Source organism: Panthera pardus, unplaced genomic scaffold, assembly GCF_024362965.1.
Source record: "Panthera pardus isolate Hobbes unplaced genomic scaffold, ASM2436296v1 HiC_scaffold_8, whole genome shotgun sequence".
Classification (NCBI taxonomy): Eukaryota; Metazoa; Chordata; class Mammalia; order Carnivora; family Felidae; genus Panthera; species Panthera pardus.
In genome coordinates, this window is record NW_026527013.1 from 33,674,038 (window position 1) to 33,697,206 (window position 23,169).

The 23,169-nt window shown below is 40.2% G+C and overlaps 1 protein-coding gene across 6 annotated transcripts in view; it reads left to right on the forward strand.

Annotated features, from left to right (window-relative positions):
* SLC25A26 (solute carrier family 25 member 26) overlaps window positions 1-23,169 on the forward strand; it is a 137,023-nt gene that overhangs the window by 26,039 nt on the left and 87,815 nt on the right. For 4 of the 6 annotated variants that reach the window (XM_053897477.1, XM_053897474.1, XM_053897476.1 and 1 more), the window contains 2 exons: window positions 13,406-13,510; window positions 15,052-15,099. The exons of the other annotated variants lie outside the window; for them this stretch is intronic. In XM_053897477.1, coding sequence (XP_053753452.1) covers window positions 13,406-13,510; window positions 15,052-15,099 — 153 coding nt within the window. The remainder of the gene's footprint in view (window positions 1-13,405; window positions 13,511-15,051; window positions 15,100-23,169) is intronic. 6 annotated transcript variants of the gene reach the window in all.

The window sequence follows — 23,169 nt, forward strand, 5'->3', positions numbered from 1 at the left end:
GACTGGCTTAATTCACTTAGCATTACAGTCTTTAGGTCCATCCAGGTTGTTGCAAATGGCAAGATCTGACATCACTGAATTTCTTGATGTGAGAAATCTGTTGTATGGTTCCTTGAAGAGAATGTTGAAATTAGCCTAAGAAACACTAAATTCACTAAAGTTGATTTTATAAAACTTGCTTTGATATTGTTTTAAAAATGATTTTGCAGGACCCAAGTCCCAAGTTAACTCTGGAATTTTTTAAAAGAAAAATTGCCTTCATGATTTACCGAAGTTAGAAAAATGATGAGACTAGCAGTGTATTATTTTCTCAGTAGGAAGCAACACAAAGTAGTAACTCCTTTATGAGCTGCAGACCCCTTTAGGGCTCTAATGAAACCTCTGAACGTCTCTCCAGGAAATGAACATGAGGACATTTTGCATAGAATTTCTGGGCATTTTTGTTCCCTCTGCTTTTACCCAAAGTAAGAATTCCGGTGCTTGAATTGTACTGGAAAATTAGTTTAAACTGCAATTTAAAACCAATTACAAAAAAAATTTAAGCTGTTACCCAAGGTTCAGATTGTTTTTTGTGATTATATTCTGGCTTTAGAACCTCTTTACATGCAGTAATTTTTGAGTATATATACTAAAGAATAACAAGTTGTGTGTGAGAGTTTTATTGTCTCAGGTTGTGAGAGTTTGTTCTTACGACAGCCCTTGCCTCACATTATTTTAGAATTGTGTATTGCTTTAACCTTAAATATTCTCATAAACTCAGTATTTGGTTTATATTTTATATTTTATAGTATGTTGTTGAGAACAAGCAGCAAAAAGAACTTGGCCACACAGGGATCTCTTGCCTGAAAGCTAATTTGCCATGTCGAAGGACAGGTTTTCTTCAATTTAAGAATTTTCTGTCTCTTAAACTTAGCAGGAATATGTAAAGTAATACGTAATTAGGGCAAATGATAGTTGCTAGATTAATCATGTTAATGGCATATCTTTTCATGTCTAAAAAATACTTCATATTTTAATACACTCTGTAACTGACATTTAAAAAATATTGGAGCCTTTGTTGTTGTATTCCATGTGAACTCTTGCACGTGGGAGGTGCAAGAGTTAGGAATGTTAGTTAGGAGACAAGTGTCCATAACACAGGAGATAAACAATTCTGGGACAGTCATACCTTTATTGTGTCTCTTAGGATTTCCATGGTCCCATAAGTGTCAGGTGTCTTTTTATATTTCTTGTGATGCTTGGAGAACTTTGGAAGGAGAATTGATCAGTAGTGGGTATAGAGATTGACCTCACAGGTGAAACATAGCTTGATGCTGACCTCTGATTGATTTTAAATTTGGTTACAGTTTCATATGTTGAAGAGATTTTTAGGGTTTGTAGAAATGCTGGTTTTGACACTCCAGATATCTTGGCACTTTCTTTTCTTTTCTTTTCTTTTCTTTTCTTTTCTTTTCTTTCTTTTTTTTAAAGTTTGCGTACATATTTTTATTGCAAACATTGATGAAAGAGTGAACATCACAAGATTTTTAAGCATAAAAATTAATATGTAGGAAAATGGACCAACTTCAAGGAGACAAAGCAATAATGTTAAATTTGTTACAGTTATGGAAATCTTGTTCATGTATTTTTTTTTAAATTTTTTTTAGCTAGGACTTTTTTATTTTATTTTTAATTAATTTCTAAATTTATATCCAAGTTAGCATATAGTGCAACACTGATTTCAGGGGTAGGTTCCTTAATGCCTCTTACCCATTTAGCACATCACCCCTCCCACAACCCTCCAGTAACCCTCTGTTCCCCATATTTAATAGTCTCTTATGTGTTGTCCCTCTCCCTGTTTTTATATTATTTTTGCTTCCCTTCCCTTATGTTCATCTGTTTTGTGTCTTAAATTCCTCATATGAGTGAAGTCATATGGTACTCGTCTTTCTCTGACTAATTTCACTTAGCATAATACCCTCTAGTTTTGTCCACATAGTTGCACATGGTAAGATTTCATTCTTTTTGATTGCTGAGTAGTATTCCATTGTACCCATCTTTATCCATTCATCTGTCGATGGACATTTGGGCTCTTTCCACACTTTGGCTTTTATCGATACCACTGCTATAAACATTGGGGTGCATGTGCCCCTTTGAAACAGCACATCTGTATCCCTTTGATAAATACTTAGTAGTACAATTGTAGGGTAGTTCTATCTTTAATTTGTTGAGGAACCTCCATACTGTTCTCCAGAGTGGCTGCACCACTTTGCATTCCCACCAGCAATGCAAAAGAGGGCCGTCCTCTTTCTCCACATCCTCACCATCTGTTGTTGCCTGAGTTGTTCATGTTAGCCATTCTGACAGGTGTGAGATGGTATCCCGTTGTGGTTTTGATTTGTATTTCCCTGATGATGAGTGATGTTGAGCATCTTTTCATGTGTCAGTTGGCCCTCTGGATGTCTTCTTTGGAGAAGTGTCTATTCCTGTCTTTTGCCCATTTCTTCACTGGATTATTTTGTTTTGGGTGTTGAGTTTGATAAGTTCTTTATTGATTTTGGATACTAACCCATTATCTGATATGTCTTTTGCAAATATCTTGTCCCAGTCTGTCGGTTGCCTTTTAGTTTTGCTGATTGTTTCCTTTTTGATTTTGATGAGGTCCCAATAGTTCATTTTTGCTTTTGTTTCCCTTGCCTCTGGAGACATGTTGAATAAGAAGTTGCTGTGACTGAGGTCAAAGAGGTTTTTTGCCTGCTTTCTCCTTTAGGATTTTGATGCCTTCCTGTCTTACGTGTAGGTCTTCCATCTATTTTGAGTTTCTTTTGTGTATGGTAAAAGAAAGTGGTCTAGGTTCATTTTTCTGCATGTCACTGTCCAATTTTCCCAGCACCATTTGCTGAAGAGACTGTCTTTAGTCCATTGAATATTCTTTCCTGCTTTGTCAAAGATTAGTTGGCCATGTGTTTGTGGGTCCATTTCTGGGTTTTCTATTCTGTTCCATTGATCTGAGTGTCTGTTTTTGTGCCAGTACCATTCTGTCTTGATGATTACAGCTTTGTAATACATCTTGAAGTCCGGGATTGTGATGCCTACAGCTTTGGTTTTCTTTTTCAGGATTGCTTTGGCTATTCGGGGTCTTTTCTGGTTCCATAGAAATTTGAGGATTGTTTGTTCCCAGCTCTGTGAAGAATGCTGGTGTTATTTTGATAGAGATTGCTATCTTGGCACTTTATTAAACCAGCTTTCCAAAGCCATTCAGTATCCATTTTCTCAATAAATGCCTGAGAAATGTATATACCGCCTTTTTATTTTAGTAACTTATATCATTTTCATAGAGCATAAACTTTTGGTTTCAGATTCATACAGCTGTGGTTTCCAAAAGTGACAGAAAGACAGGGGTGAATGTAGGAGAAGCAAATTTTCATTGGTAAGTTAAAAAGGAAAACAAAAACATTTATAGCTGTCATTGGTCAGAAAGGAATAGAGATCTAGAGAAAATAAGAAATAGTTTGGTGATTTTCTGTAACGTTTATTTTGATAGAAGATTGTTAGGTTGCAGACAGATTCCTTAGAAACAATAACGTATTTTGTTGGTATCCAGTGTGTCCACAATTACTTTATCGTAGGAACTATAAGTGTATGAAAGAGACAGAAGCATGCTGCCATAATAACCGTTCCCTGCAGCTGCACCTTGATTAAAACTTAATGACGAATCAATAGAACCATAATTACCACCTTCTACCTTATGTTTGTAATTTGGAATACAGTAAAATCGATCAAATAAGATTTAATATGTAACAACAGTTAGAGTCTTGTTTGTGCCACTTTTATTAGGAAGGTGGCTGTACCAAATCTCTAAATCCCTACCTCAATTATTTTACCGCTCAGCTTTCATCAGACACAGAAGAAGTCCTGTGAGAAGTAGAATCTGTAATTAGATCAGAAGGGTTGGGCAGGTTTACTTTAATACAACAGATGCTGTAACATTACAGTAATAGTGGTTTGTTTTTAGTGTTTAAGATTTAACTTTTCCTGGGTCTTAATTCTACTTTTGGCTTAGATTCATGTTGTTTTCAGAAACGAAAGATCCTTGAAATTTCTTTGTAGCCTAAGGCAGCCACTCTGAATTTAATGTATGCATGGGTGACGTGTGGATGTCCTTATACACGTAGGTGCTGGTTGATTATCCTTTTGGTCCCATTCTAATTTGGAATTGAGAAAGCTAGGAAATAAATTTTATCATATTTTGTAGTTGCTTTTCTGAGAACCTCTAACAGTAATTCTCCAGGCGTAGTCCAAAGAGCACCTAGACTCCGTTGCCCGGGCAGCTGGTTATAGATGAAGATTTTTGGACATGGCACCAGGAGCCCTGCTTTTTAAACACAATTCCTGGGTGGTTCTGGTGCTCACTGATATTTAAACACCACTGATTTAGAGTTATCAAAATTTTAAGGGGCACCTTGGCGGCTCAGTCAGTTGAGTGTCTGACTTCAGCTCAGGGCATGATCTTGAGGTTGGTGAGTTTGAGCCCTGTGTCAGACTCGCTGCTGTCAGTCTGTCGGCACAGAGCTCACTTGAGATCCTCTGTCCCCTTCTGTCTGTCGTTCCCCTGCTTGCACTTTCTGAAAAATAAATATTAAAAAAATGTAAATGTCTATCCCACTACTCAATTTTTATACTGTATTGGTTCAGCAGTCCCATCCTTACGAATATGTCAGTGGGTGCTGAACACGAGGAGTGCCACATGCTGACCAGAAGTGCCATCCCTTTCGTCTGCCTCAGAATTGCAAATTTGCAGACCCACTGAGGGATCTCGTTTAGTCACAACTGACTGGTTCCAAGGGTGGCAGCTTACTTGGACATGTTGATTCAGATTTGGAAGATAGAGTGAGGTTTGCAGCTACATCTGACATTTTCTTCAAGGCCTGTGCCATCCCAGACCCTTGAAAACGAAGACAGTTTATGCTTTTGTGTAGCTCATCTACCACACCTTTGTTGTGCTGTCGTCCATTCGGGGCTTATGGGTTAGCAGCATATGGATTAGGCGAGTTGTTAGTACATCCTCTTTCTTCGGCTTCCCCACTGAATTGGCCCCTTGGAGGATTCACAGGCCTTGAAGCAGTCTAGCGTCTGTCAGGAGCAAAGCACAGCGCGCGTGTTGGTCACCATTGTGTTTTCCCTGGGGGAGATTTAAGCCATTTTTGATGGTGTTGTGAGTAGCTTTTAAAATGTCTGTATAGGGGCGCCTGGCAGGCTCACTTGGTAGAGCTTGCGACTCTTGATCTTGGGGTTGTGAGTTCGAACCACTTCGCAGGTAGGGATTACTTGGAAAAAATCTATTTAGTGTTTTTCGTGGTCTTTACTGGCCTTCTTCTTCTTTTACAGAAGAACCACTGAACAAGATGATAAGATAATAGAAGGAGGTTGACAACTTTAGAAATGTGTTTTATCTTTTGAAATAATCCTAATAGATTTTGAAATACCCATAAATTCTTGGAGAGTCACTTTGGTTTGTAGTTGTAGTATTATTTTGCCAGACCTGTGTGCGGTTATGTGACCGAGCCATGGAGACAGGGTGAGCAGGAAGGAAGATGACCGCGCCCGAAGTGAAGTGTGGTTATTAACTCAGGCAGCAGCTCCATGAGGCTGCGGACAGAGCTGGTTGTGTCTATAAAGGTGGAGGCGGCACGCATGTACAGGTGTTGCTTGGAGATTTGTTGGACAATTAGAAGCTGAAACTGGACTGTCACATGCTTCGCTACTCTCAAACAAGGGCACATCATGGGGATGTGCTCAGGCAGCCTTTTACCCTATTCTGTTTATTAGGTAGTGTTTCTGGGAACCTATTCTTTTTCCTTTTTTTGAGTGTTTGTTTTTGAGAGAGAGTGAGCGTGAGTGCCTGCGCTCACGGATGAGTGGAGGAGGGGCAGAGAGAGAGAGAGAGAGAGAGAGAGAGAATCCCAAGCAGGCTGTGTGTGTGGAGCCTGATGTGGGGCTCGAGCCCACAAACTGTGAGGTCATGACTGGAGCCTAAATCAAGAGTCAGATGCTGAACCAACTGAGCCACCCAGGTGCCCCTAAAAATTTTACATTTTTAAGTAATCTCTATGCCCAGTGTGGGGTTCACACTCAGGACCCCACGATCAGGAGTCACATGTTCTACCAACTGAGCCAGTCAGGTATCCCTGGGAACCTTTTTTCACTTTAGGGCCTTAAGTACATGAGGAACAGACTTTTTTTCTTTTTTCTTTTTTTCGTTTAAGAGAGAGAGAGAGAGGCATGCACAAGCAGGGGGAGGGGCAGAAGGAGAGAGAATCCCAAGCAGGCTCCACAGTGAGTAGAGCCCTGATCCAGGGGCTCCATCCCGTGACTCTGGGATCATGACCTGAGCCAAAAGCAAAGAGTCAGGTGCTCGACCCACTGAGCCACCCAGGCACCCCAAGGAACCCAGACTTTTTAATAGCTTCCCAAGAATCCTAAAGTATAAGAATTACACAAAAAATTATCTCAAGAATGTAGAAATAACTTGCTTTCCACCGTCATCCTTTAAACCCTGTCCTTTTCATGTCCATTCCTCAATTGGACATCTTTGATTCCTGGTACGTAGGCTGCTTTCCTTCAGCTCCTCCATTTACCCCGCAGGTGCAGATTTAGATGGAAAGTCCTTACTAGGTTCTAGGCATTGGGGATAAAACGACAAGATGATACACTGCCTTGGAAAGTCTTGCCATCTAAGGTGGAGATGGATGTTTAAGGTGTAGGTACACTGAAGGGTTACAGGTATTTTAAGTAAAGGGAGTACAAGGTACACTGAGAGCCTGATAAGAAAAGGAATGGTTTTGTCTCGATGGTGTTGATTCAGGAAAGGCCTGATAGAACAGCTAACCCTTGAGCCACATTTTAGGGTATGATTGTTAGGTGGGAGGGTGCCAGCACGGGTATTGAGTTTGTGGAAAGTCTTTATTAGACATTTTCAAGTTCTAGATGGAGCATAGGCATGACTGGGCCATCATGAAATGAAGCAGGGCAGGGGGTGCTGGAGGGCCTTGCCTGCTGGGGGAAGGACTTTGGCTGTTATCTTTTGAACGGCTGTGTAGGAGGGTACCAGTGGTAGGGATTTTAGGAACCTGCCCTCGTAGCTGTGTGGGTTGTGGTGTTTGAACGGAACACAGGAGACTACTCCAGAACCCCCCAGAGAGAGAGAGATGAACAGAGCCTCAACTAAGGCAGAGGCATGGGGTTCAGAGGGAGAAGGTGAATTTGAGTGATAAGAGAATTGGCATAAGGATGGTAATTCTTTCATTTTTTAAAAAAGTTTATTCATTTTAAGAGAGAGACAGCATGAGTTGGGGAGGGACAGAGAGACGGGGAGAGAGAGAATCCCAAGCAGGCTCTCTGCTGCTAGCACAGAGCCAGATGCAGGACTTGAACTGACAAAACTGTGAAATCGTAACCTGAGTCAAAACCATGAATTGGACACTTAACCGACTGAGTCACCCAGGCACCCCAAGATGGTCGTTCTTTCAAAAGCACTTCCAACAGCATTCCTCCAATGCATATTGCTTCATGGATACCTTTGTTAGTATGGGGTGGGGGTGGGGGTGAGGGGGTGCATAAGCTTAAACTGTGCAGTGGAGTCTTCTGAGCTAAGTCAGCAAGCACGTCCTGTTTCACAGTTGTCCCAGCCATCTGAGCCTGAGCGAATGTGCAGAAGGGCCAGGGAGACCCTCTGGGCTTGGCACGACCGATGTCTGCTGATGACCCCACTTTGAGTACAAGCATGGATGTGCAGAGAGGTTTTTCAGGGAGGCTTTTTGTAAAGGACCAGGTTGCCCCACCACCCCTCCAATTTCTTGGTGATTTCCTCCTTTAACACATTTCAGATTATTTTCTGTTTTATGGATTTGCTTGTCTCTCCCTAGTGTAGAATGCAGCATTAATTCAGACCGTATTGATTCTTGATCTAGGACAGTGCATTTCATTGACTATCTTGTTTACTTACTGGACAAGAGGGAAGGGAAGCTCTGTGTTGGCTTTTTATTTAAGAGCACTATCAGGTTCTGGAACACAGTTAAGTTCAATTTTATAGAAACAGTGAACAAGATTTTCATGTAAGATGATGAAGTTGAAATCATTTCAAGCCACAGGAATATTTGGTCAGTTAGTGCCACTACATTTTAAATGGAAAAGCCAAACACTTGTCTCCAAGGACCAAACTACTGAAGGTCAGATTAGCCACTTCTCTGTAAGTCTGCACTTTGTCAGTGATAAACCTTTACTTTCTCACATGCTCTTTGGTTAAGATTAGGGTTCGTACTAGCATAATGAATTAAATCCCACTGTCATAGAATTGCTCTAATTTGTAATTGTATACTTTTCAATATTTGAATGCCTATTCTCTAACACTGTGATTGATGCTAAAAAACATATAGTAACACATTTTTATCCCTGTCCTTGAGGAGTGTATGAGTAATAAATTGGATAAATTTATTAAGTAGCTGGAGAATATATTGACTGCCTCTGTAAGGAGACAGTATAAGGGTCATACCTGTCCAGTAACATAGATCAGGCTTGGAACTCTGACTTGTTGCGCACCCTGTTTGCTATGTGTGTCTGTAGGCCATATACCTAACTTCACTGAGCTGCTATTTTCCTCATCTTGAAAAGCAGGGTTAATGCTACCCAACTCACAGTTCTTGTAAGAATTAAGTAGGGGCGCCTGGATGGCTTAGTCAGTTAAACGTCCAACTTCAGCTCAGGTCACGATCTCGCGCTCCGTGAGTTCGAGCCCCGCGTCGGGCTCTTTGCTGACAGCTCAGAGCCTGGAGCCTGCTTCGGACTCTGTGTCTCCCTCTCTCTCTGCCCCTCTCCTGCTCATGCTCTGTCTCTCTCTGTCTCAAAAATAAATAAAAACATTAAAAAAATTTTTTAAAAAGAATTAAGTAGTACATCACTTAAAAAGTGCTCAGCCTAGCATCTGATCTGTAAAGTCCAATTTTCCAGTGCATGTCACACAAAGTGCTTTATGTAGCACATTTTCAGAATTACATATTTTTTGGAGAAAATCATTTCAGAAGAAGACATTGAAATTGACAGAGTTTCAGTGACTTGTTCAAGGTTCCACAGCTGCTGTGGACAGTTAAAATACATTGGAGAATGAATAGTTAAGACGAACATTTCTCTGTGTAGTTTTTACTTTTGATGTAATATTTTAAACATGGCAGAAGTGGTGCAAAAGTGGAGATGAGAGGTGTATTACTTGGGTAATATTATGAACTCTGATTGCTGTGGGTTTCTTAAAATAAGAAAAGGTTGGAGTTCTAAAATATGCTGTTGGTTACAATGGTAGGCAGAATAATGGCCCTTTAAAGATTTCCTAGTCCCTAAAACCTGTGACTATGTCACCTAACATGGCAAAAGGGGCTTTGCAGATAAGGTAAAGTTAAGGATCTCGAGGACAAGATTTTCTGGGATTATCTAGGTGAGCCCAAGGTCCTCATAAGTGGAACGCAGGAGTGTCAGAGGTTTTGTGATGCTGTGCTCCGTCTTGAAGAGAGAAGAAGGGACCACAAACCACAGAATGCAGTGGGCTATAAAAACAAGGAAATAGATGCTTCTTTAGAAACTCCAGAAGGAATACCAACTGGCTGACAATTTGATTTTAACTCAGTAAGACTTAGTTTGGAATTCTGACCTCCAGAATTCTGAGAGATTAATTTGTGTTATTTTAAGCCACTGAGTATGTGGTACTTTGTTTGAGCAGCCATAAGAAACTGGTACAGTTACCTTGACATTACAGTCTCCTCCACTTTCAGATTTTCTATGAGTTAGTATGTATGCATCTGTCCACAGGGCTTTGTCACCTCCTGGGAAATCATGGCTCCTTTCTGTTACAGAAAGGAACAAAAGTGAAAAAGCCATTTACAGCTTACGTCTTATGTAACATTCTGTGAACAGCCTTTAGAAACAAAGCCTACACAATGATATAATTTTTGTTGAGAGGACTGTTAAGTTTCTGTTGGAGTCTGGATTATCAAGAACAGGAATTTTGTCAGGCAGGAGAAGACTAATATCTACAAAAATTAAATATTTTCTTCTAATGACTTTTGGCTGTTTATGTAGGTGGAAGGAGTCTAATAAGTAAGAAAGGTATGACGAACTTGTGTCCCCATATCAGTGGATAAAATGTAAATCCCAAGGATGATAAATTAGGAGTTAGAAATCGCTGCTAGGATGGTTTTATCAATAGCTGTGATTCCATTTGTAACCAGAAGATGGCAGAATTGACACACAGATGAACTTACAGTTAAAAGGTTTTTGGTTTTAAACGATGGTTCAGAAAGATATGTTAGATTTGGAAACCTGTGTTCCAGAAAGAATTTTGAGAATTACACAAAGAACGTGAAGTAAAATACAAGTAAGTAACTTGCACGTTGCAGAATTTTTCAGAGTGTCATAAGGTTTTTCTCTCTCTTACTGATTTGCCACACTGGAGTTTACTCTGCAAAGTCCAAAGCAGCCCTTGCTCTGAATATGATTAAACTTTGGCTGTATTCAGTTTATTTAGGTTTCTGTTGAACTGACAAAGATTTACCTGTCTAAACATGAAGAATCAGCCGAACTAAACTTTGAAACTTTAAGTTCATTAGATGCGTGTTGATATATCTTTGATGGGAAATAATTCTGGAGACAGTAATCGAAAGATGTGGGTTTCATCCTAACTTCCTAAGCCAGGTAGTGCTCTGACCTTCAGTAGCTTCTGTCTCAGGCTGGTATGTATTTAACGTGCTGACAATTGGCTTCTAATATCAGAGGCACATTTATGGGTCATTGATGAAGTTTCCTTTAGAAAAATGAAAATCAGGTAAATGATTGTGAGCTGTGTTAAAACAATTGGGGAAATGATGTAATGTTAATGGAAGGTACTTTCGGTGGTGCCCAGTGGCCTCAAAGAGCATTTCAAGAGTGACAGGCCAGAGGTGAGGCCATAACAGGCTGGCAGCGAGGTGTGGAGGTGTGGGACGTGGCCGTGGCAGTGAAAGAACCAGAGGTTCCTCTTCTCTGCCTTCACTCATTTTACCAAATGGGAGGTTGAAGTTGACAGTAGTTTTTTCCCTTTTACACACTTAGTCTTAGAACTTGTAGTGTTTGTGTCTTGGTGTTTAATAAATACTAAAAGGAGACATTTCAGTTTCCATTACAAAAATAAATTTAAAAAAACATATCAGGGTAAGTTGTTTTTTTTAATGTTAAAGAAGAATCTTGGTAGCAGCTTTATTATTATTATCAATTTTTAATCTAAACTTTATCTTATTTTTGGCATGTTTAATTCTAATGAAGCCAGTGTTGTATTTTAATGTGGCTTAAAGATGGGGACGTATATTATCTTTATGTTTTATTTTTATTAGTTTTATTTTTTGGTAGACCCTCAACATATAAGACGCTCTTGGATATAATGAAAATGCCACCATTTCTGTGTCATGGATTCATACTGAACCCCAGATTTATGAGGAAGGAATTCTCTAGAGAACGGATTTACCAAGAGATCACGGATGACATTATCTTGATCTCCTTTCATGGAATCACAATACTATAACGTGTTTTTGTTCTTGTGCAGTGAAATACTCTGTTGTAGCTCAGATTCAAATCTAAGAAAGATCAGAGTTAATAGAAAACCAAATCGAAGGCATTGGAGTTACTGGAGGAAATAGAGGCGTTCCTTTGTGGCCTCTGTCTCATGCCAAAATTGCCACGCCACGGAAGTCAAGAAGCCTTGCTGGGCGCTTTGTACCTCTTCCGTTAGTGAGATTGTTTTTCATCTAAGGACCTTTTCAAAGTTTTTGTTTTGCTTCTGTATTTTTAAGAAATAAAAACATAATGTAAGAACATGAAGGGTTATGAAGCATGAAGTTCCATAAATATTTATGCCAAGTCGCAAAAGTAGACCATTCCTATTTTCTTGACATATTGAGGTCATATTTCACTCTTGACCTCTTGAATTGAAAAATACAAGGAGTTAGTGAACCTTTTTCTTTCCTTTCTCTTTCCTTATTTATTTATTTTCATTTCTTTAATGAGTTTTAGAGGCTGGGGGCTATCCTTTTAGGTTCATGTAAGTTTCAGCGGACCTTGTTTTCTGTCCTGGCTTATAAGTATGGATTTAAAAGTTTGCACACTTATGAAGAGTAACACGATTTATACCCAATTTTAGGCCTTAGTGATAATCAGGTGTTTAATCTGTTTTGTGTGTGTGTCCTTATCTGTAAAAATTGGTACTTGTCAAGGTTAATAATAAGTAGGGTTGCATTGAAAAGCACATTAAAAAAATTTGTTTTTAATGTTTATTTTTGAGAGAGACAGAGCGTGAGCAGGGGAGGGCAGAGAGAGGGAGACACAGAATCCGAAGCAGGCTCCAGGCTCTGAGCCGTCAGCACAGAGCCCGACGCAGGACTTGAACTCATGGACCACGAGATCATGACCTGAGCTGAAGTCGGATGCCTAACCGACTGAGCCATCCAGGTGCCCCAAAAAAGCACATTTTAAATTGGCCCTTTCATTTTATTTTCTCCCTCAATTAAAATCTTTGGTCCATAACATATTTGTGCTCTTTAATATTATGTTAATGAAACTTACCAAGTGACGATACCTGTTCATGATAGAGAATTTAGACATGCGGGTAGGCAGAAAAGGAGAAACATTACTTGTAATCCCACTTTGTTTTTTCAAGTCTTTAATATAGGTAATCTAATGTTAAGTACAAAGAAAAAAATAGCTTAAAAATTCTGGAGTATTGGTTGTTGACCTGTCAGATGTGATTACGGTCTGTTTAGGACCTGTGTCAACGTGAATGCTGGAGCAGGACCCAAGAGTACCTGGAGTTTCTCCTCCGTTGTTGCATGGGGTGTGGTGATAGGGTCTAGGGTGCTGGGGTTGGGAGCTAGTTGAGGCTGGGGTGGGGAGTGGGACAGATGACTAGGTGTAGCCAGCTGCTGATCAGTCTTGCTTCTGTTGATGTATGCATTATTTACAGTAGAGCAAAAGCCCTTTTGGTTCATTCTTTCAGCCTGTTTGAAATGACTGGCATGTGAACACTAGGTGATGCTGTTCTAGGTGCTGGGGGTTCAGAATAAGTCAGTGTGTTTCTTGCCATTGAGGGACTTCTAGACAGATGGGTCTGGAACAAGATGGCAGGAGGTGTGAGGATATCTATAAGCACAAGGGAGATAAGTTTCTGGGCTGACAAAACAATGCATGTCCATTAAGGGTCTGAGGCTTTTAGGTTGAAAAAATGCCTTGGGACATGTTGCAGTGACCCTTTATGTTATTCCTTTTTGACTGTATTTTTTTGATTATGAGAATAATTTCAATTTTCATACCAGTTACTTCTTTTTTAAGATGTAATTAATTAAATTATATATTTTAGGTTGCCTGTCTGATTCGTGTTCCTTCGGAAGTGGTTAAGCAGAGGGCACAGGTGTCTTCCTCTTCAAGAACATTTCAGATTTTCTCTAACGTCTTATATCAAGAGGTGAGATATGTTTTTAAACTTTCTTTATTGAGAAAGATGTTATTAAAAAAATTTTGTTTTAATGTTTCTTTTTGACAGAGACAGAGACAGAGTGTGAGCAGGGGAGGAGCAGAGAGAGGGAGACACAGAATCTGAAGCTGTCTTCAGGCTCAGAGCTGTCAGCACAGAGCCTGACACGGGGCTCGAACTCAAGAACCGCGAGATCGTGACCTGAGCTGAAGTTGGATGCCAACTGACTGAGCCACCCAGGTGCCCCGAGAGAGATTTTATAATAGCTAATATGAACACTGTGGTTCTCATCCCAGGGGCCTTAGAAGAGACCATGAAGATAAATTTAATGCTCAGTCACAGCAGCTTTTTATGCTAAGATCATTTTTGCTTTTTTATTTGTTTTCAAATTTTAATTTTAATATTTTTTCTCCAAATTTCTAAACAACACGTACTGAGTGCCCCCACTGTGTACATGTCCTACATTGTCATTGTCCTGTAGTAGTTTCAGAATCAGACATGGAATAAATCATAAAAATGTGAAGTGAATAAAGATACCATGTTAAAATGTTACCATAGAATTTGGGGACCCATGGAAGAGGAGTACAGTAATGGGCATAGTGACCAGCATCATTATGTTTATATTAAAATTAATTCCGGGGGCACCTGGGTGGCTCAGTCAGTTAAGTGTTCACCTTTGGCTCAGGTCATGATCTTATGGTTCATGAATTCGAGCCCCACATTGGGCTGTTCACCTGCTTCGGATCCTGTCTCTCTCTGTTCCTCCCCCAACCACATGCTCTCTCTCTCAAAAAGAAATAAACGTTAAAAAACATTAATTTCTTTTTTACTTGTTAATGTTCCACTGTGGATCAGAGGTCATTCTTGCTGGCCAAGTCACTGGGGACCATCAAGCTGCTTTTCTTTGTATTTTTTTGCAGAAGCCCCCTCCTCCCGTGTTTTAAAAACAGTATTCAGTCACATGGAAATTTCAATGGGTCTAGGTTTTAGAAAAGTTACTCTTAATAGTTTTTTTGTCACTTAGGTGAGGAAATAACTGAGTATTTGATCAGAGGATCATGAGATCAATCCAGTAAAGAGACCCTATTGTGAATCATGTGGACAGTTGAATAAATCAAGGCTTGTCCAGAGATATTTATCACCTTGGAGGATTATTAATGAATTTCTGATATCTTCTGTTTGAAACTATGAAATATAATTCTGTTTTTATAGGAAAGGATGATTGGCGTTTTGTGTGCATTTGAATTTGGAAATACATACTGAAATCATCTCAAGTATTGTTTTCAGGAGCAGAAATTTTGAAAGCGACTGAAGTAGTCAGTTTGATTATTTTAGACATGTTCCCATTTTAAAGAGAGCTGACCCGAGCTTTATATATTTTAGGCCAGTTTATAACCTTTAACCTCTTATAGAGTGTGGTCATTGTGCAAGCTTTAAAACTCAGACTTCAGCAACTCTGCCTTACTCAGAGTATCATTCAGATCTCTGTGCTATTCGAACTTACTGAGCTCTCGGCCTTTTGTTTGTTTCAGGGCATCCGAGGATTGTATCGAGGCTACACAAGCACAGTTTTAAGAGAGGTAACTCACTTAATTCCCAGTACTGAAGTGCAAAAGAATGATGTGCTTTGTTCAGCAAATTCACTCAGAGAAACTGGTTGAAAAAATTAAAAAGGGATACTTTGATCGCCTTTGAAACACCGTTTAGTCTTATCCTGGTTCTTACAGCTAACGAATGGGCCAAATAGGTTCGCTAAAAGAGCAATCCCACTGGTCAGAATGGCACCCACCCTTTGGCTTCATTGGTGCTAGGTTGGTTAAATGTTCCTTTTGGCTGAAATCGTAAGAAGCAACCACTGAGGTTAAGATACCAAGTTAATTACCAGAAGACACAGAGTTAATGAGAAATTGGTAATGAAAGCAACGTGCTAAGAGACAAGTGTCTAAAAGTCTGTATCATGCGGTGTGCTGTTGTCTTCCCGATCGCAAGGTACGGTGAGCCCCGGACCGCTGGCCCTGCGGGTGGCTGGCCGTGCAGTGTGCCCCCAGGCAGCCGCTTTGCCTTCTGAGACTTCTGACTCGAAAATTCTGGGATTCAGTATTTTTCTTCTTCTTTTGGTTGAAAAAGCAAAGTGATTTCAGTATATTGCTTGTAGGAAGTATGTTTCTAATTTTTGCCTCACATAGAGGACAATGTTTTGAAGTTCAAAGGGTGATTTACATAAGATTTAAGACCAGTCTTTGGTTTGGGACGTAATCATAATTTTCTTTCTTCCTTTTTTTTTTCTTTTTAAGAGTTTAATTCCTAGGATTTTTTTCAGCTGTATTGAGATATTGTCGACAGGTACAATTGTAAGGTATTTAAAGTGTACGTTGTGATGATTTGGTCTATATATCCCTTGTGAAAGGGGTTGGGACATAATTTTCTATTAAAGAAAACAGGAGAATCTGCATGCATACCTGTGCTCTCTATCCTTTTTTTCTATCTGAAGTTCCTTGGTCAGTAACATGTTTGCATTTACAAAAATGTTTTTAATTTAAATAAATGTTGTCATTAATTAACAAAACTTTGAAATGATTTGAAATCTCTAATTTTATTTCCAGGTAGTTTTTGATTACGTTTTGTTTTTACTATAGATTACAATCTTCTTTATGAAATACAAGCCCTGTCACATGTTTTATAAAGCTTTGATTTCTGCAAGATAACAACCTTAATGTAGTGTGGTGTAGTTGATGTAGATCTTTGAAAAAACTTCTTTTGAAGGAAAACTGAATGTTGTAAAGTGAGTTTGTTTGTGTGATGATGACTTCTGTCTTTCAAAAATATCACCCACGCTGTCTCTTGGTTCTTACTTATTTTCTGACTCACTAAACATGTGTGATTTAGTCAGCTTTCACCTGGGTGCAGCAAACCCGGGGCCGGCGGGGAGGGGTGGGGCAGTGAACCTCCTTTATTTTTCTGAGAGATGCTGAATAAATGAATATATTTACATGCCTGACAATACTGGTTTTGCATACAAACAGATAGAGAAAACACATGGTTACACCTGCTTTCTATTCTTGTAAAAATTTGTTTTGACATATGTCACACTAGTAATTAATTTCTGGGCTGCAGTTTTTGCACATCATGTGACCCTACTGAGATGACTTTGTTTACTGAAAATGGCAGTGCTTTGTTGGAAATTTAATTGGGGTCTTCTGCATTATGCGTTTTCATAAAAGATCCTTCAGATCTGATTTTAGTTGAAATATTGCTTTTGTACAGATTCTCTGAGAGAACGAGAGAAGAATTACTGCTGAATGAAACAGCTTCTTTTCAAAATGAGAAAAATAAGTAGTGATATGTCTGCTTTAAACAAAATTTTTGCATTATAAATAGTTTCAAGTTCTTACATTATTCTGACACCAATATCGAATCTTTTTGCCAAGAGCTTGTTTGATTATTTCAGTAAGAAAATACATTGAAGCCTTAGTGAGAATCACCGGGAAACTTAGATGTTTATTCTGTGTACAATTTTTTCTTTAAAACAAGTTTTATCTCCCTGGCCCATTAGAACAAGATTGGAGTTTGAATCCATGCAGTATAGGAGATTATGTGTGTTCTTTAGATTTGGTGAATGCCATCCCGTGTTTTCCGCTGCGTTTGATGTTTGTGGAGATTGTGTCTTATCCCTTATGTTCTCTGCAATTATTTTAGTTGCCCTCAACTTTAGACTGAGTGTAAGCAGGGTCAACAGATTATACTGTATGCCTCACCCCTTCCGTATTCATTTTTCTTTTGCTCTGGACCAAACATTGTGGTGCAGTGCTGTTATTGTAAGATGGAAATGGGGAGCGAGTTCACAGCTGCCCTCACAGGCAGGCCAATTTCCCAGCATCCATTGTCCTGAAAGTTCTGTGGAGAGCAGCCTCATTATCTTCTACGTAGGTTAGAAGGACTTCTAAAGAGGACGAAAGCTGAGAAAGGCACTTTGTTGCAAAAGAGGTAGGAATAAGTTAAGCTCAGCAAATAGGCTTTATCCACAGATTCTTCTTCACAGTCATTTTAAGAGTGCCTCCTGTGTGTTGGGCCCCACGTGAAACGTTTCTGCACGGATTCTCAAGGATTCGGGTTCTCACAGGAAAACAGGCGGGAGTAGGCATTTCACAGTGCTGTAACGATGTGTAGGTACTAGATGCGGCTGAGATGGTAGGGGAAGCAGTGCTTGGGTGGTGCTCGATTAGCATTTGTTGCATTAAAAAACATGAAATGTTGACTTAATTCTCGAAGGAGTGGTAGTTAGAAATAACCAAGGAGACAGGAGTTGTAACATCAGGAGCAAAGGCACAAGGCTGTAAAAGCACGCATGTACCTCACTTATTAGCTCAGCAGAATTGGAATTTTCATGCGTAGAGAAGAGGCAAGAGTGATTTCCCTCCATGGCAGGCCAAGTGGGGATGCTGCAGGCAGGTGTTCAGCCAAGTGGAGTGTTTGCCCGGAGGAGACGTTGAACCTCTCCCCCTGGCTGGGTGCTTGCCAGGAGACTGGGGGACAGCACATGGGAGAAGGCCTTTGAAGAGCCAGGCATGCGTTCCCTGGTATTTGGAGGATAAATGACTGGCATCTGACTCTTCTCTGCATAAATCTGATGGCAAGATGGTGGTTGGCTCTGCCTCAGTGGAAGGACGTTGCCATTGTGGTCAGGGATAACTCCGGCTTCTTTTTGGTTGATGAGAGATGTGAGATGGGTGAGGTTGATGTCTCCCTGTCTCCACAGCTCTGCCACCAGTTCGCCAAAAGCAGCCCTCCCACCAAATTCTGTCACGCATGCTGTCAAAGTCAAGCAGGGCAGACAAGTCCCTCAGCCTGTCTGTAAGTTCATCGAAGCCTTGCATCTCTCCTTTTAGGGCCCCACATCCTCACTGATTGAAAAGTTCACTCGCAGGTAGGCATGGCAGCCTTTCAAACTTAGTTCCCCTTATTGTCTGTTTTAGACCATAGAGACCCCCCCCCCCCCCATGTAGTGGCTGCAGGTGAGACCTTTTAGGAATCAAGCCTTAGGGATGTCCTTCAGCTCTGTTGTCTGTCCCCTCAGTTCCTGTGCCCCTGCAACTCCTTAGGTTGTATAACGCTCTTGTGTGTTTTTCCAGAGATACCCTGTCTTAGGTGTTTGGCCTCTTGTTTGTTTCTTCAGCCCCAGTTTTTTTTATCTCTTCATAAAGATCTTCCTTTCATTTTTATGATGGCATAGTACTCCATGGTAGACACGACCCGTTCGTTATTTAACCAGTTCCTTGTTGGTGGACATTACAAACGTGCTGCAGTGGATATTACTGCTCTTAGGTCCTTTTGTACATGGTTGAGGATGTTTGTAGGGTTAATAACAAAAGTGAGATTGCTTGGCTAAAGGAGTATGGCATTTATCATTTTGATTTTTTTTCATGTTTCTTTTTGAGGGAGAGTGGGGGAAGGGCAGAGAGAGAGGGAGACAGAATCCGAAGCAGGCTCCAGGCTCTCAGCTGTCAGCACAGAGCCCCAGGCGGGGCTCGAACCCATGAATCGCGAGATCATGACCTTAGCTGAAGTCGCTTACCGGATTGAGCCCCCAGGCGCCCTAGCATTTGTAATTTGGTACATACGGCCAAAGTGCCCTTCGTGGAAATACCAGTCGACCCCTGTGCCAGCATTGCAGGCCTTTTCCTCTGCCTCACCGACTTTACCAGCCGTCTGAGAGGTGATCTCACTGTCGTTTTCATTCTGACACTGGGCATAAGAACATACATCTCAGAACTCTTTGATTCCCTTTACTGTGAACTGTGCTGTGTTAAACTTTGTGCTGTGTTAAAGTTCTTGTGAGAATGGCATGGGGAGATCGTGTGAAGGGCTGAGCCCGCCATGTGGGATGTGTTTAGTATGCTCAGAACTGCAAGGGTTTTTGACAGGAAATAACACCTAAGTGTGAATCGCAACTCTGCCCCGGACCAGCTGTCTGCTCTTGGCAAGTTACTTAACCTCTCTGAGCCCACATTGGGCCATCTGTGCTAGGAACTTTGCATAGACCGTTGTCCTTGAAATCTCACGGCAGTCTTAGGAGAGAAGAATTAGAGCAGTGTGGTCTGCCAGGGGACTCAGAAATGAAGAAGCCTCCCTCTAGGTTGTTGGGGTCCTTGAACTGCCGTGCAACCTTGATCGGTCTGTGTTTAAGCATCTGAATGCCATTTCATGATGATGAGTAACGATTGTGTTTGAATTACAGGCCAGCTGTTGGTATTGCTTGTAAAGTGTCTCAGCTACAATTGGAGGGTGTGTTATCTGAATGTCTTGTAGAGAGGAATTTTGTATTGGTTTAACATACTGCCACCTGCAACTGATTTTGTATTCACTGGCTACTTCTGTAGGAGAAACCACATACTGGTGGTAAAGATGTCAGAGTTGCCCCAATAATTGGTGGTTGAGTTGGTCAAAAATCGTAATGTAAATATGTTAGAAAAATTTTTTGATGATTCTCTTTTGGGTCCCATTGATAGTTTACTGGAATTTATTTCCCAAGTAAGATTACCCATTTAGAGGAAGGCTTTTCTTACTGAGATTGCGACCCTTGAATGTTTTTCTTTGAAAGATATTTTAGAGCAACTGTAGCTAGAACCTCTCTTACTTATTTGCCATCTCTCTGCCTGTGTACTATTTCCTGCATTTGTGAGAGTAGAAAGAGAAAAAACTGTGCTGATGAGAAAGGATTTTTTTCTCCTGGTCTATGTTTCTATGAAATGGTTTTCTTTGATTTGCTTCTTTCTCTTTTGGTTTGTCCTTACCTTTCATTTCTATTCAGCTACATGTAATGATGCTGACTAAAGAGTCAGACACCATATGATTTGCCTTCAAAACAGCTCTTGGATTTTTCCCTCTCCATAGCATGTGCAGACTCTAGCATAATGCCTTCCACAGAGTTAGCACTCACAAAATATTTATCGTTTTTTTTTATTCCTTTAAGTCTGATTAATTTTTGTTCAGATGCTGGTAGGCACAGCATCCCCTTCAGAATGGTGAGGGAGCTCGAGTGGGACTGGGAATTAGGCCGGGGGGTGGCTCAGCCTTGGGCTCCACTCCACTCCAAGACTTCTGCGTTTTAGACAGCTGATGAAGCACCAAGGAGTATATGATTTTCTAAGATTTCATTCTTCTTAAACCTTGAAAAGATAGTTTCTGTAAGCCTGGTTTCATCAGAAAAGTGCTAATTGCTGTAATAATTCCCTTATTTTCCCCCTCCTAGTAATTCCACTGAAAAGGAAAAAGGTGATTATAAACCTTTCCAAACTTTTAATGTGAAACTATTTCTCACTTAAACTCCCAATGCAAACATATTGAACCCTGTTTTAATCCTCCATAATTCATTTTATTAACTGTGACCAAATAGAACATCTGTTAAAATTCCATAATGTTAGCTTCATGGGAAAAGAAAAAAAAATGTGTTTGCTTTTGGAATTTTTCCATTGTTTTATTGTCCAGGCTTTCAGTAAATGTGTAACGGGACATTCTTATTAATGGGAGTATTAAACAAATGAAAATGAACTATCCCCTTTAATCACAGAGGTTTATAAAATGAGTCACTTAATTGCATTTGCATTATGATAACTTCATACTGTAGAGATGTTCTATGAAAAATGAGTGATAGTTCATCCTTTAATTGGAGAACCTAAAATTATTACTCCTCAAATACAGATTTTAGCCTGCAGTTTTTCATCATCTCTTAAATAAACAAGCGTTTTTAGAAAGAACGATTTAGTAAAATTATCTTCATATAGAAAAATTACTTTAGCCCTCCAGTGCACATTTCCTCATGTTTTGTTTACAAGAAACCAGCTGCTATTTACTTTTCTCATTCTCTGGACACATTTCATTTGCTCTCTGCAGTTTTGAAAATGCTGCCTATTTCCATTGTCGCATGGTGGCCAGGCTATCCTGAAGGGACACCAGTTCCTGTGCACAGAGTTTACTGGCATGTAAGTGCAGTGTCCTGACTCTGCCATGCACACACACCGGAAAGCTGCTGGTTGAAGGTGGAAAAGGTCTCTTAATTCTTCATTTCAGTTAACATCAGAAACCGTCAGGTTGAAGTACCTTTCTCTTTGTTGTTTGTGCTCTTCATCCCATGCGAAGTATTGTCTTCCTTCATCTTTGTGTGTCAGTGTAGACTGCGTTTAGGCGGCACATAACAGAAAATCTGACTATATCGGCTGTAGCAGATAAGGGTTACTCACCGCCCCCCACCCCCACCCAGTAACAAGAAACCTATAGTCAGTCTGAGGCTGGTGTACTAGTTAAATGAAAGCATACAGGATCTAGGCACTTTAATTCTACTTGGTTAACCTTAATACTCTGCATGATTTACTCATGGTCACAAAATGGCTTCACCATTTTAGGCCTCACAGCCCCCTTCTAAGCATGACGAATGGGGAAGGGCCAGAGGCAGTACAAGCCTGTCACTCTGTGTACAGAAAACAGAGCTTTTTTGGGCCAGGTATCTTAGTGCCTTCTTGAGTTGAATGGGGAGTGGGGAGTTGAGTATGTAGCTTTTCAGTGCAGGAGGTGAAGCCAGGCAAAGAGGGGGTTGGATCTGATGTTACTGAGTTGTCCTACAGTGTCTGCCGTGTTCTGTCTCTTCATGTTTTTCTAGCTCAAGTTCCATTTCTGCAGAAAGGAAACCCCATTTCATCCATCTCTCACTTCATCCCATACTTGGGTACTTGGGATGTTAAGAGCATCCAGAGCACTTATCTGGACCACAGTTTTGGACATTTAGTTCTACTCTGTAAATGGGGATGTCTGTTCTTAATCTTTCTTTGTTACCTTTGGTTTTTTGGGCACCAGTTGGGAAGCCTTTCTTTAAAAATCATTTGGCAGTCTCTTTTAATTCTGAATTGTAATTATTCTGAAAACAAGAGTTGACTTCGAAGTTACTTATTTTTTATACAGTTTTGATTTGAAAGTTAAGATCTCAGAATACCCCTGTTGGTACATTCATACGTAGACAACTTTCCTTAAAAATATATATAAATCACAATTGAAATACTAGCTAATGCTTGCTAAGTACTCAACGCTGTTCCATTTGCAGTACTAAGTTTTTTATGTGCAGTGTTTCATATAATCTTCCCAGTAACCTGAAACACCCCTGCTTTATAGAAACTGAGCTTTTGTAAGGTTGTGGTTCACTCAAGAGTCTTTGATCCAGTAGGGGAGAGAACTGAGGACTTCAGAACCCATGATCTTAACCTTGTGGTCAGCTGTATATTTTGCATTTTATAGGCAGATGTATTTTTCTAGGAAGGAAAATAAAGATTTCAAATTAATAGTACATTCTTTGATTCATACACCTTTAAGTAGGCTCTAGTGCTAGGAGTTTGGGGAAAATATGTTCTCAGCAACTGACTTTAAAAGAACAGTTAGAGGACTTAAGCCTAGAGCATTTGCTTTGGTAGGGATGTTCGTGAGGGTTGGTGGTTTGCAAGTCTGGATTATACATATAATCCCGTATGTCCGTGTGACTTGCTCTTACCTAGCAGGTGTTAGTTGTCATGTCCCTTCTCTGAGGGGCCTACTGTGACCACTCTACCTAAAATACACCTACCCCAGCCCCGAGCACTCAGTTGTTACCCTAGTTTGCACCATTATCT